The sequence below is a fragment of the Ambystoma mexicanum genome, chromosome 2q, assembly GCF_040938575.1.
Source record: "Ambystoma mexicanum isolate Mex_15411 chromosome 2q, UKY_AmexF1_1, whole genome shotgun sequence".
NCBI classification, from domain to species: domain Eukaryota; kingdom Metazoa; phylum Chordata; class Amphibia; order Caudata; family Ambystomatidae; genus Ambystoma; species Ambystoma mexicanum.
The window spans coordinates 532,228,637-532,244,332 of record NC_090924.1 but is presented as its reverse complement, the minus strand read 5'-3'; the positions used below and the strand labels follow the sequence as shown (position 1 = coordinate 532,244,332).

The window sequence follows — 15,696 nt, the reverse complement described above, 5'->3', positions numbered from 1 at the left end:
AGAAGCCGACTGAAGTGTGCGGACACATGCTGATAGCAATGCACTGTCAGAGCTTTTCCCCCCCCCCACATTGAAGAAATGGCGGCTCGAGCGGGGGCCCCCCCCCTCAACAAAGGTAATAGGACCAGCGCCGAGCAACGGCGACAGAATCGCAAAGAAGTTATATCGAATGTATTGATTGTTTGTTCGGTCCGAGCAGACCCTTGTCAGGCTCGGCCTAATGTTGGGGCGACAGGTACTTCCAGTTGGGGTGGAGTATGGGGAGGGTACGAGGGAGTTTGTGTTTAGGACAGAGTTTATTTGTTTGGTTTGCTGCTCTAAGATCAATGCGCGCAATAGGCTGGGGTCGGGTTCCAGGGGGGCGGATAAGGGGCAATGCCCGGAGATACACACAACATTACCCGGCATGTCCGATTCCCGACCACCATGACTGACCACACCGCTGAAAGCAAGAACAGGTCTATTAAGATAATGACCTGGAATGTGAATGGGCTAGGCAGCAGTATCAAGAGACGCCTTGTACTCCAATATTTGAACCGTTATACGCCCGATGTAGCCTTCCTAACCGAAACGCACCTGGCGGGCACAAACTGCAACCTCTTCAAGCGAACTAATTACCGCATCGCGATACACTCAGGTTTCTCCATGGGAGCTAGGGGGGTGCTGATCCTCGTGCACAAACGACTTCCACTGACCCTCTCATCCGTCACACAGGACCCAGGAGGTAGATTCGTTCACATAACCGCGACTCTTTGGGAGCGGCCTATATCCATGCTAGCCGTATATGCACCACCTACCTTACTCACTGCACTACTTGAAGATATAACGCCAATGTTGGCGGCGGACTCCTCGAGCTTGATGGTGGTGGGGGGAGATTTCAACGAGGTCATGCACCCAGAACTTGACCGAACACACATCCGCTCGAGAAATCCAGCTACGCATACCAAACTAGCCACGTTCGCCGACGCAATAGGCCTGAAAGATGTGTGGAGACATTTGCATCCTGGCACGAGAGAATACTCTTTCCTCTCCGGAGCACACGCCTCATTATCTAGACTTGATTACTTTTTTCTCCCGATCTCCGAATTACATCTAGCAACCGATGCACACCTCCTACCCAGAGGTATATCGGACCACTCCCCGCTCGTAATGGTGCTCAATACACACAGGCCGATTCCCCCACCCACGTGGAGGCTAAACAATTATTATCTGGGCTTCCCCGACCTAGTCGAACATATCAAAAAAGGAACAGAATCATACTTTGAACTGAACACAACCTCAGTGGATAGCCCTGTAACATTGTGGGAGGCATACAAACCCGTACTGAGAGGGGAACTCATATCCCAGATCGCAGCCCATAGGAAAAAACACGCCGCGGCGATCCGGGCGGCCGAAAAGCGAGTACAAGAGGCAGAGGTAGCTCATCTATCCCAAGACCTCCCAGAATCCCATCGCGAATTACAGCTAGCACAAAAACAGTTTCAAAACGTCGCCCTGGACAATGCCAAACAGGCACACACAGCGATGCGGACCAGAGTGTACGAAACCGGGGATAAGGCAGGCAAAATGTTGGCGTGGCTGGAGAGGCGTGACGAGGGGCTCCGACATGTTAGAGCGATCAGAACACAGGGGAATACACTAGTGACAGCGGACCGTGACATAGCGGAAGAGTTCGCAAGCTACTACAAGGAACTCTATGGACCGCCAATCTCCCCCATTGACACTACACCCATCTCGGGAATCACCCTTCCCTCCCTGACACCTGAACAAAGAGCCCTGCTAGAAACCGACATATCGGAGAATGAATTGTCTGCAGCCATAGCCGACCTTCAACCCGGGAAAGCCCCGGGACCCAACGGCCTTCCGGTCGAGGTATGGAAGAAAATAGGCACGAGCGTAATTACACCACACTTGCTGAAAATGTATGAAACCTCCCGAAACAAAGGGTCCCTCCCACAAGACCTGAGACAGGCCACCATAGTGGTCATACCCAAAGCGGACAAACCCCCAGAGTGCTGCAGTTCGTATAGGCCCATTTCCCTTATCAATACAGAAACCAAAATTCTAGCGAAAACCTTAGCCAATAGATTGCAGCAAGTTATACCCTCCTTGATCCACCCGGATCAGTGTGGTTTTATGCCGCAGAGATCCACGCGGATGAATATACATCGATTATTCATGGCGATGGAGAATGCGACCACCATCCGAGACCCGTTGGCCCTGTTGGCCGTAGACTTCGAGAAGGCCTTTGACTCTATCAGGTGGGATGCGATCTGGGAGATAATGCAAAGGATGGGATTCGGGCCCCAGTTTATGAGCTGGGTTAAATTATTGTACAAATCCCCGCTAGCAGTCACGAAAGTGAATGGTCACGTGTCAGGCCCCTTTGAAATCGGCACAGGAACCAGACAAGGATGCCCACTGTCGGCCATGATATTCGCAATAGCGATTGAACCACTCGCTATACTGTTAAGAACAAACGAAACATGGAAGGGATTTAGATGGTCTGAAGCCTGGGAAGATAAGGTGTCCCTATACGCGGACGACTTATTGGTTTACTTACAAGACCCGGTCAGATCCTGCCCCATAGTGACTGATTTACTGCAGAAATACGGCTCCTTCAGTGGCCTGAAAGTAAACTGGGACAAATCCACCTTATTCCCACTCAAGCAAGAGGGAGACTCGATCCCGCCCCAATGTCCCTACCGGGTAGAAAGGGAACAATTCAAATACCTAGGTATTCTAATAACAAATAAGCTGACTGATTATGTGCCCAGAAACCTGTACCCAGTCATGACAAGATTTGCAGAGGATGCCCGTCACTGGTCATCCCTCCCGCTGACACTACTGGGTAGAGCTGCACTCTTCAAAATGATGACCCTACCCCGCCTACTCTACATATTACAAAATGCCCCATTACACATCCCTTCAAACATATTTAGGAAAATAGACCAGACACTCCGCAGACTGCTGTGGAATAACGGTCATCCACGCATAGCCCTAGCTACACTCCAAAGATCCATATGGGAGGGCGGAATAGGACTACCCCGAATGCAAACATACTATTGGGCCAGTCAATTGATGAAAGTGAATGACCAACTACACGGCGACACCGATGCACCACACAACAAATCTCTAGAGTCGGACACTCCTGGAAAACCCATCATGCTGTACCTTTATAAGAAAAGAGACCGCGCGGCTACTCCCAACATGCGCGCACAGCTAACACAAATCTGGACAGACGCACACAAGTTCGTGGGATGGGGCGACAAACTATCGCAGGCCCAACCTCTGTGGAACAACAAGAACCTTCCAGGTGTATACACGCTCCCCAGGTGGCCGAACTGGTCCCGGCAAGGTCCGCCCATCTTGGGAGACGTTGTGAAAGATAACACCATGGTCCCTTTTGCAGAGCTGGCTCTCCGACTTGGACTTCCCCAAACCGAACATTACCACTATGCTCAACTACAACACGCACTACGAAACATCCTCCCCGAAGTGAGCCCCCTACCGGACTTCACCCCCATTGAGAGAAATCTACTCCCGGAACCAATTACCCGGAGAGTGACATCGGTTCTATATAGTGCCATAAGTTCCTTTGGCACACCAGATCTACTGTCACTGCGGACCAAGTGGGAATCGGACGTGGGGGCCATACTGCCGGAGGAATGGGTCATGACATTGATGTTCCCTAGGGAGATAGCGATTTCATCAAGGCTTAGATTGGTTCAATTAAAGATATTACACAGAGTATACTATCCCAGGGTGGCCCTACACAGATGGGGAAGAATAGATGATCCGAACTGCCTGCGATGCAAAACGGAAGAGGGTACCTTTTTCCACATCATATGGGATTGCACACATATACAACCACTTTGGGAGGCATGCTGTGCGGAACTCTCTAGAGTTATGGGGAAAACAGTTCCCAGAAACCCTAAGCTACTACTATTGGGGATAGATGATGAAATTGACCTATCTAGATATGAAAAACTGCTCTTGTTCACCACCACCGCACTTTTGAAAAGGAACATTGCTCAAAAATGGGGCTCGGACCAAATACCGAGCTATGAACAATGGAGAACGGATGTGGATATCTGTGTCGCAACGGAATACAGAGTATACGCGGCCAGAGGATGCCCGGCAAAAGCCCTGAAAGTGTGGAGGAAATGGGAAGATGCCCAATGAGGATTATAAAACAACTGGACGCTGCCTGCGGGCTCAACTAAAGCTGTCCCCCCCCCCTTTTTTCCTTTGCAAACATATGTGTACAACATCTGAAACAGCCAGTAACCCTCTCCGGCAATGCGCATGTATTGATTGTTTACGTTGTTTATTTGTTTAACCTTGTTTTTTCCTAAAAACACCAATAAAATGTGTTATTAAAAAAAAAAAAGAACGGCGGATGGAATCACTTCTTATGAAAACTCAGTTGCAATTAGCAGTTTCAAATACAAACAAGACAGCAGTTGCAGGAATATAGTCCATTACTTTCTTGGTGAAATAACAGTATATTTTACACTGTCTTAATTGCAGCTATATCTACTTTACGCCCTGAAGAAGGCCAAATTAGGGTTGAAACACGTGTTGGCGTGGCGTCTTTGTGTTTATGCAACATTAAAAATCTTTTTATCAAAAGCAGTTATTCGCCAACTTGGATTATTTTGGAGATTTATTATAGGCATACCTAATTGTGACTTTTGAAACCAGTCTTAGTCAGACCTCCGTTGGTAGCGCAGATAAGTGAGGTGACGCCTTAATTTCATACTATAGACCCGTCCTCAATGTGTTGCCTCTTCCACAACTTCCCCCAACTTGGTCGTGATTCATGGAAACTGGCTGGACTTTGCATGGTGCTGGCGGTGCGCTGCATTTTGATGAACTGGCTTCGGCCTAGAGTACCCACGCATGCACAGTGGCTCAGCACGGTCACATGGGCACACAATACTGAGGAGTCCTGGGGTGCGACCAAGGGATATTTGGCGGACGTTCCGTAGTTATATGTTCACCATTACCTCAAACTCTGACACTGAATCCTCTACCCCCACCTTTTCCCCCCCAAATAATGCAGTCCCATGAACTGTGACTCTTAGTCGTATACCGAAGACGTTACCTGGTCCTCAACCCTTTGAATGCACTCGAAATGCCAGCACTGTATTGTAAAAGTTGCATTGTGTAATGTAATTCACTGCCATGCTGTAAGTATATTGGTTTGGTTGTGTGTTGTCAAGTCAAAAAAATAAAGGTTTAAAAAAAAAAATTCTTTGATATTTGTAGTACTGCGTTTTAGCAAGGAACTGAAGTCTCACAAATTCACAGAAACTGGGCAATTTACTAAAAGTAGAGCCACTGAAAAGTAGAGCTGCTGAACACAGTAGATTTCCAGCTGACACTTTGCCCAGCTCGGTTGAGTGAACCATGAAAATATATGGAGGTGGGCACAGGTGGCTTGGATTTACAGGTTAGTGCCTTGTACTACACGAGTCACAATCGCCAATGGCTCCCTGCATATTTTGCCCCTCGCTGGTTGTACACATTTCAGCATCAGTATAATCTCTACCAGGCAGCTGTCGAATACAATGTATTTATGCTCCATTATTAACGAATCGTCCTGCATGATTGTGCCTCAACTGTGGTGGACATTTCGAGCGAACTAGGCTAACTGAAGTCGAGATCTTTGGCAAGTTCATCGGACAATTGTGTTGAAGCTTCAGTCTGTGTTAGTTCAGCTGGTGTTATTTGCACACAAATTGGAGAAACCGTCAACAACAAATGTTTGAGTGGACCTTTTTTTGCTGGTGTAGATTGTCAAGTGGTCCTGGGGGATTTGCAATGATTCTTCCTTTATATTCAGTTTCATCTTTTAGAGCTCTCCCATTGTAGCAATGGTCCAACAATATTTTGCTGGCTTCACCGGTCACATTCAATTCTTTTTCTGGCCATTGGACATACGCATCTCCAGTCTGCTTATTGACTGGACAACGATGCGTCTCAAGTAGTTGCTCCATGGTGAAATCTGCCTGGCAAGCTGCATCTTTGGTTTCATTTGTTGGCTGTCTTTATACTTTTCCTTCTGTGCCTCTAGGTGATGGGTTGTAAAGACATGTTCAATGTGAATCACACATACACTAGATGGCACTTTAAATAAAAAAACATGTTAAGGAGAAAACACCAGCCCAAAACACTTCGCGAAAATGGAAAAAAAAGTTTATTTACCCTTGTTTTCTTGATTTTCTGTGAAACCGTGGTCCTCTCTGTAACGACTGCACCAGCAAGATGGTCCACCACCTCTGATCCATGTGCCTCCTCTTCTAATTCGTGACCTTGTACACATTCCTTGAATAGAACATTGATTTAAAAAAAAAGAATCAAGCATTTTTTAAATTAAAATCTTTCATCACACACATCCCTTACATACATAACCTCGTAAACGGTGTACGCCATTTAGTCAAAATATACATTTCGATTTTCACCTGATTGATGGCAAGTGTACTCTATCGGAGGTCACTGTGCCAAACATAATGATTCTAATGTTGCCCTCAAACATTTTGCAACATATTCAGCATTAGGGAGAATTGATAATGTTGGGACTAACATGATAAAAGTATGAAAGAATGCACGTTTTTATGAATGTCACTGTCTGATAGTATTATATGTAGGATTTACTTTCTTTAATTCTTGAACTGTCAGTACGCATAACTCATACTCTGGACCAGCTCCAAAGGATGATGTGATTGTAGTGGAGGTACCAGCATCCCCCTGTAACACAGTACTTGTTTCAGTATGGATGAAAACCGCGAAATGGAACAGAGACCATGGGATGCAGACAATGGAGCATATAAATAGAAAAACTTCAATGACACGTAGAGTAAACAACCGACCGGATACATAAACAATTTCATATTATTTGAAATTGAAAGCATAATGCATTCTCGTAATTGAAAAGTAAAAAGAAAAATACCTGGTAGGCGCTAGAAGTTGTTGTCTCACGAAAAGAAATGGATGCAGTTTCTTCCTCCTTCATTTTCAGTGCATTGTCACAAAGTCGCAAAAGGGAAAATTTTATTTGCATTAGACATGTGGGAAGATCCAACTCTTGATAATAATATGATCTCCTGCAAATCTGTGGGGCTCACTATTGGTATACTGGACGTGTCAGTGTTGTCGTCACTTGCGAGGGTCTGTGCTCTAGTCAGTATGCTCTCCTAAAAAAAAAAAAAAAAAAAAAAAAAGAAAAGACATGTCAAGCGCGCCATTATGAAAAGATTATGCTTCTTTTGAAGGGCACCATGGCATTGTTTTCTATGGTCATAATTACTTTCTATAATGCTCCGTACACCAGGGACAGATGTGTAGTAAAATGTGGTATAGTTCCAAAGTAATACAATATGGTAAATATGCAATTCATCATCCGGGACTCGCCTGAGGCAGCGTGTGCACAAATAGAGTTGGAGTTGCATTGGGAAGCAATTTACGTGACGTTCTGAGTCCATGCTTTTTTGTGTACTGCGATTGGTCGTACATATCCGGGGTAAAGTGCAGGCTGCAGATGCAGAATCGATTGGCCCTCTTGTCTTCCAAGACAGCCACGACTCTACTTTCAAGCTCGTCCACTGGAAATCCACAACGTCGAACCCATTCTCTTATTAAATCGATATTCGTCAGGAATGTATGCATGATAGTGCCCATCATTTTGACATGGCTCCCTAGAACCACAACCGAAAACCATACATGCAGGCATTCTTGGAAAATCTGTATAAAAAAGTACACATATAATTACAAAACAATTCTACAGAATACATGCGATTGATGGTATTATATCAAACTTTTATATAGACCTGGTTCGAGAAAGATGCTATTCTATCACTATTGACACTGGCGAAATTTGCTATATATCAAGATCACAAAACTTTAAACAGTAGACCATGGTAAAGTCATTGAGATGAATGAACATTACACTACTAGGTACACTCGTTCAAAATGGATAGAAATTCTGAGATCTGAAAGAGCTGATTAGGTAACCTGCCCTTACCTTGACTAACAACCAATTGGATTCGGCAAGCAGGGTAGTTAGTAGCAGGTGAACAGGTAGCACGATCCCGAGTTGACTTCCCGTGCTCACAGATGTCCTCAGGATAACTATCAACGGGTTAATGAAGAATTAGAAAAGTGGGTGTGTATGTGATGCAGAAAAGGGCCAGAGCACTGCTGAATGGAGACGCACTTATGTGGATTGCAGGGGCGCGGCCTGCTTCATGGGAGCTTGCCCGGAGACACTGGGTCTGGGGAGGCCATGTGTACAATGGCCCCTGTGCGGAAGATAACTTTTGAAGTGTACATAGTGTTTGGCACCTTGGCCGTTCCCACCCTGCCAGCCCCATTGGGAGGGCAGGGACACAGGTGCGAACTGTCATTGATAGTGGAGGCAGGATGGATGGGCAAGAGGCTTGCAGACAAGGTACGGAACACTGCTGAAGGGAGACACACTTATGTGGATTGCAGGGGCGCGGCCTGCTTCATGGGAGCCTGCCCGGAGACACAGGGTCTAGGGAGGCCATGCGAGCAATGACCCCTGTGCAGAAGATACCTTTTGAAGTGTACATGTTGTTTGGCACCTTGGCCGTTCCCACCCCACCAGCCCTGCCAGGACAAGTGAGCGGGTCCTTGATTCAATGAAAAATTGAAACAACTATTCATAAAAGATGATTTGTATTTTTTTGCTGATGTTGATGGCACAAATGTACTACAAATTGTATACTTTGGGTTGCAGTACAGTGTGGGAAAATCCCCTGTACCGACCGCTGTCACTGGTGAATTTGGCTCGAATGGCATCAACGACACAGGCGGGTATTGAATGCGGTATCCAAGCCTCCCATGAAGCCACCATGTAAACGCACAATAGGCCTCCAGCCTGTACCACCTGTGGAAGAGAAACATACAAACTGTATTTAAATTAACATGATCAGTGTACAAACCTTAGTTGAAAATGCAGTCTTGTATCCTATGGCATAGTTGCCAGTACAAATGTGACTTCATGGATCAATTGACTTGGGCTTTAAAGTGTAGACACATTACAAAAGTGAACACCCATGCAATCTATAACGTTTGGAGGACAGAGAAATATTGTTTCATGGTTGTAAGTGAAAGACCCATAAGATGACCAGTATGATTTCCCTAAATCGCAAGAGATGTATTGAGTTGCCAGACTACATTTATTTGGCAGTGATAGATCAAAGTTATTGAGGGCGAACTGTTGCGCGAAGTTTGTGCATAAGCACCATCATAATCCTCAAGACGGACCTTGTGAGGCATGCTGCCCTGAAGTCATGCAGGTGGGTAACGCATAGCTGCAGTGTCTCATCTTCCGATATGTAGTCCAAGCATCCAGAGTTTTCTCGGCAACAGCAGTTCTCCTCTTCAGTAGGCAAGACTTTGCACCAATTGCAGGTACACCAGGTGGAGATGTCGTCCATGTGACTAGGCTCAGGCTCATGATCCGGTGATTTTTCCTCCCAACTGTCGCCTGATGCCCCATCGTTTCCGCATCTTTGTCTTTCAACTTATTCCATGTTTGGAATTGATGTATACAAATGTGAATATGTCAAATAGGAGGTAATGGGCGATATTACTGGTGGGTTTGCTATACTCCTCGGATGTCAGACTCCCATGTGAACCACAGTAGTTGGTATTCTTGTGGATGCGATAACGGGTAACAAGGCATTTGAATTGATTGGACTGGCAGATTACCTAATGATGGAATGGCACAAATCATAGGTTGATATTAGATGTGTATTGGGGATGCGTGGGGGCTACGTTTTCATTATTAGATATGTAGAGCAGTGATATTAGCATGTAACATTGTATTGCACTGATGAGTTTATTGTAAATAATAATAAAATATATTTAATAAAATATATGGCGAGCACAGACTGCACCCAGCTTTAGAGAGCCTTGCACTGTAAACTGATTTCAGAGCTTTTCTCGTGTACTTTCATTTAGCTACACATTACATTTTACAGACATTCATCTCACTCAAGTATTACTTTAGTAGTACACAAAATACTGTATTGTTGCCCATTTTACGTCTTGGGTGCACGTAACCTCTGGTTATATTGTATCACTTGGCACAAAATTGCAAATCAAATAGGTTTGTTTGGTAATCAAGAGGGGTGATTTCTGAATTACCATGTCAGAGCCAACTCGTCTTCAGCTGAGAAGACTTGAACCAGGTATAGAGGATTTATATAAGGATATGAACTGGAGAGGTAATTTTCCCATTTGTTTAATTTTAAATCAACTTTTAGGAACATTATTTTCCTCAAAAAGCCATTAAATCTGAAAAATGTGATTTAAAGGAAATCGGATTTAAACACAATCTGAAAGTCATCAGTTTAGCCACCCTGCTATTTCTAGATTCATAAAGTTTCCTTTTACGTCCTTTCATCTCCGCCCATAGAAATTCAGCTGTAGTAGTTTTAGCTTTTCATTGGAATTCGGCAGCCTGATTATCTGTTAACTTGGTGTCTTATAACAGGTTCATCATCTACTAATGGCATGCAGAGACATAAGAAAAATCACTGGACAGGGTGTCTGATCCAAAAAGGGGTCCTCTAACGACGGGCTTACTACAACATGGGCCAGTGTGTCACTAAATGCAAGAATCCTTCTTCTACACTGGGCAGTAAAAATGGCAACCGAGAAAGCAGCAAATCACAAAGCAAAAGAAATGCAAGCAACAAAGAGGAACCCTCATTTTCATGTGGAAAAGCTTCTGGAGACATTTTGGTTAACGGAACAAAGAAAATGGATACACCAATAGAACCTACGCAACCTCCAGCCCCCTCTGGTGACACAAAGAAAAAGGATCCCGGCATGGGAGCGGAGGAGTCCTCTTTGCAACGAATTGAGGAATTATTTAGGAGGTACAAGGATGAACGGGAAGATGCCATCCTGGAAGAAGGCATGGAACATTTTTGCAATGACCTCTGTGTGGACCCAACAGAATTTAAAGTGCTAGTTCTGGCTTGGAAATTCCAGGCTGCAACCATGTGCAAGTTTACAAGGTACATTTTTATGTTTGAAATCTTCGCAATGTGTGCATCATTCTAGTTATACATGCTTTATGGTTTAATTATTATGGTTCAAACTACAAAAATCTCTCCAATCAAGGCGAGATACTCCTGCCCTCATGCTTAGTTTAGCTTTGTATATATTTTTTAGCAGCAAAATAGTAAACTGATTGATTGTTTTCCTTTGTTCTACTTTTCTCGTGAAGTTCTAACATTTTAAACTTCTGTTTTCTATATTCTTGGAACTAAACATGCATACTATTCATCAGCAGTGGTTTTCCCCTTATTTTAGCTATCAAAAGTGAGCATCCAATTCTTTTATTCCAAGATCAGTATTGTTCTTTCATCCCTTTTTTCTAGCATTTGATGTTTTCTTGCAATCCACACTGCCTGTTTGTTTTAAGCCCTCCTTCCTTTTATTTTGCTTTGTGGTTTTAATTTTAATGTTTTGTGGAAAATTGTTCCTCTTTTCTTTCTTGGCACTTCCTTCCCATTTCTGTTAGTTTGCAGCGGCTATATATTTGTAAAAGTCCATTAAAAGTACCCAACATGACTTCACGCTGTTCTGTCTTCCCTCTCCCCTATTCAAGTTATCCATTTTCTGTTTGTTCCGTTTTTATTCCGTTCATTGTGTGTCCACTCTTACACTAGTTCATTCCCTTAAAACAGCCAATAACAAGGGACAGAGAGAAAAAGGGAGGAGGAGATTTTATGACTCGGTAGAGAGAAGTCTGGCATAGTATTTTCAGTGATGATGGTGTTTTTTTTGCATATGAGTTGCGATTCAAGCCGGTTTGATGTGCAAGGACAGTGTGCCACCAGATATGCTGGTGTGCAACTCATGACTGCTTTGTAGATCAGTCTTGAACATTATCCTGGCCTGGAGATGAAGCCAATGCAATTTGCGAAGGATGGGGGTGATGAGGTCAAATTTGTCTACTCGGGTAAGAAGACGTGCTGCAGCATGGTGGACTGCTTTTACGGGAGCCAAATGAGCATCCGGGAACCCTGTCAGGAGATCATTTCCCCCATCAATGTGCAAGACCACTATGGCCTGCACTACGGTGCAGAAATCCTGCGGTGGGATGAAGTGTTCAATTTTTCAAAGGGTCATGATTCTGAGCTAGGCTATTTGGGCCTTCTTGGCTATGTGTTTCTGGAAGGACAAGCTGCTGTCGATTGAAGCCTAAGGGTTTTGTGGAGTTCCAGAGCTGTGGATCCAATCCTTCTAGGTGCGTATCATTGAGCCATTGTTGGACAAGTTGTCTTTTAGCAGGCGGACTGATGAGGACGAGTTACAGCAGAGAGTCGTCCGCATATTGGTATATAGCTATATTGGGATCTTTGAGGAGAGTGCCCAGAGGCTCCATGTAAAGGTTAAAAAGATGTGGTGATAGGACAGAGCCTTGGGGGACGTTCCAGGAGACCTGGAGTTGATTAGAACGCAACAAGTTCATCTGGACAGCCTGGTGTCTGCCTGAGAGGTAGGAGATAAACCAATTCAGGACAGTGCCAGAGAACCCCATCATGTCAGACCAGTCTTGAGGGTGTCTGGGAATGACCCTTCTGTGAGGGAGGTATTGCTGACGCTGATCTATTGGCAATAGAAGTTTGGGAAAAGTCTATGAAAACAGGTTTCACCTTAACTGGTCGCCACCCTATATATTTTTTATATATACCTTTCTGAGGCTTGTGGATCTGCTTAGAATCGCATGCTTTGCATAATACGACATCTAGTGGTAGGTACAATGTATTGCATAGTTTGTTTTTGAAGTTCGTCGACTGGGCTCGTTTGTAATACTAACCCTAGTGTGACATGTACTGTACCAATGGTCCTTCACACAAGGTCCTGCAGATTGTATTTTTTCCGCCATTGTAGTCTGTCGTTTCGAATGCGCCGTCCATATCTTTGATACTTTAAAATTACTTTATTGTAAAACCTCTTCCATCCGTTCGAATGCAGTTTCAATGCACGTTTCAACGAGCAACATCCTTCGACCACAGATTTCGACAAATTCCTCAGCTGATCGGCAGCAGGCTTCGGCCTGGAATTTGGGAGAGTGGGGGGACTGGTTATCTCTCATTTTTCTTATAGAATGCATCCTTTCACTTATACACTGCATTTGTCTAGCTGCCTGTTCACATATTTTAGAAAATGGAGTCTGTTGTGTAACTGAAATTTTCCATGGAAGGGCACTCATCGAGTGTGTAATCGCTGCCATCCCCGAGATCACCCAGAAGGGCGTTGTTGGTCGTGCAAACTCTTTAAGCCTAAAACACTCAGAGTGGCATGCCAAGCGATGGACGGCCTACGCTATGATGGCCTAGTCTGACATCACCACCGGCGCCCTCAAATCCTATCCGGAAGGCCACGGTAGCATCCGTTCTGAATCGGATGCCGAAGTTAATAATAATAATTAGGCTTTTTTAGAGGAGCCTACCTGCTCCCGTGTGTCAGTTCCCCAGCCCTGAAAGGCAGGCCAGCGTGCTGCTATGGGGAAAACCTCTGGCATCAAAGACACACACTTAAACCTCAAACATCTTTTATTTTATTTTTTATTAAACCTTTTATTGGTTTCATGCCAACAAATCAAGAAAAGCGAAAGAAACTTTTAACCGTTGTAGAAAAAAAAGAACTTAACCTAAATTGAGCCTATACATTTTGTCACATAGAATTAAAATACGGAATTGGGAGAAAGAAAGACATACCAATAGGGACCAAAAACATCCAGCATACAGTCAAAGTGCAAAGGCATTTTTCAAAAAGTAATCCGGAAAGCGGGAGATTACAATTCTGCAATTCCCTAACTTTCAACCTGTAGCCTGAGCAGTTTTTACCTTGGGGCCCGGGAGTAAATTCTTAAATGTAAACATTCACAAGACCAAGCCCACCCTTTGCCCCATTAATAACCAGTCCCAACAATCTACCGCAGTTAATGATCTTATCTTATTCTAGGAATCATTAGGAGATTACTGTTGTTGGAGCGCAAGGTTCTGCGTTTCTGGAGCCAGTTGAAACATTCTGAGGGGTATGCCGGTTTGCAGCCACACAGGCAGTTAAGAGTTGATGTTAAAATCAGAAAGGAAATTCTATTTGCTACTGGAAGCTAATGTAGTTCTTATGGGCTGAGAAACATGGTCTCTCTGAAGTCCCGCTACCCCCCAAACCACACTGTTCTGAAGTGTTTGGATTCTGTTCATGTCACTCTTACTGATTCCATAAAGAAGGCTGCCACAGTAGTCTAGCTTGGTTCCAATAATTGCCTGGACAACCGTGGCACAGTTCTGCTTAGAAAAGAACAGGCAAATTTGGGTTAGGAGCTTGATGTAATATACCGTGGAGGAAATGAGAGAGTTGGTATGAGATTTCATGTTCAGATGTTGGTCGAAAAACAACCCCCAAGATCTAAACTTTGGGTAGAGTGTTGTGCTTACAATCTGCAATGGCAAAGGACTGATGAGCAGACCCCAACTTCTTAAGCTTATCTGCGGTGCCTATGCCCATCAACTCAGTCTTGGTGTCATTCAGGGCCAGGACATTGGACATCATCCCCTGTTGCATCGGAGAGTATACAGAGTTTACCACTTCAAGATATTTCTCGTATATACCGGCTAGAGGGATTAGGCACTGTCATCAGCGTAATTGGTATATCTAATCACTTGTCATCCAAAAGTTGGAATAAAGGTAGTGTACATGTAGAGTGTCTATGACGAAGATGAACCTTGGGGTACATCGTACTGGACTTTCACCGCCTCCGCAGCCGCATCCCTGTGGAAAACTCTAGCTCTTGTATTACCAAGAGGAGAATTAATCCATCTAGCAGCAGATAAAGAGAAGCTCACAACTTGCAAAAGCCTCTCTACTAGCAGTGCATGATGCACAAGGTCAAATGCTGTAGGTCCAGTAGCATTAACAAAACAGCCTGACCCTTGTCCATGAAGCGTAAGATATTGGATTTGAGATCCAACAGTTCCATGAACCTCACAAAACTCAGACTGCCTTTTGCCCAGAATGTTGTTGGCATTAAGATAGTCTTGCACCTGTTGATCTGCCGCCCTATCAAGATTTTGGGGAGGAAGGGGACACTGGTGTTCGGGGTATAGGTTGCCGGCACAGAGGAGTTGAGCTTAGATTTCTTTATCAAGTGGGATATCCAGGAATGTTTGATGCGATCAGGGACATGACACATCTGAAAAGACAAGTTGACAAATGTTATTATGGTATTTATGGAGCACGGACCTAGCTTCGAGAAGTAACTGAGCACTTTTCAGAGGTATACGCCAATACATGAATGAGACAAGGCCTACTAAGATCGTTTTGTTTCATCCTCCATATGTCTCCCTACCTTGTCTTGTCGCGTCTTGAAACACTTGTGTACAGGGCGCATTATAAATGACTCCTATCATACAGATACATACTCCTATGTCGCGTCCCCTTTCCTCCATACTGTATGGGCGTCCCTTGGGCAACAACCTCCTTTTTCATTAGAAAAAATTGCTTTCCCCTTTAAATTTGGATGCGCCTAGGGGTGTGGACCTAGGAGCATGCACACCCCTGACTCTGCCCTCCAACGCCACTCCTCAGTCCTCTTTTCCGCGCCAACAGGCTGCTTTCACCAACGCTGCCGGG

At 44.6% G+C, this 15,696-nt stretch overlaps 1 protein-coding gene across 7 annotated transcripts in view; it reads left to right on the top strand.

Annotated features, from left to right (window-relative positions):
• Positions 1-15,696, top strand: part of DCUN1D3 (defective in cullin neddylation 1 domain containing 3) — a 137,712-nt gene that overhangs the window by 72,110 nt on the left and 49,906 nt on the right. For all 7 annotated transcript variants that reach the window (XM_069647658.1, XM_069647659.1, XM_069647661.1 and 4 more), the window contains one exon: positions 10,532-11,060. In XM_069647658.1, coding sequence (XP_069503759.1) covers positions 10,630-11,060 — 431 coding nt within the window. In that variant the 5' untranslated portion in view covers positions 10,532-10,629. The remainder of the gene's footprint in view (positions 1-10,531; positions 11,061-15,696) is intronic.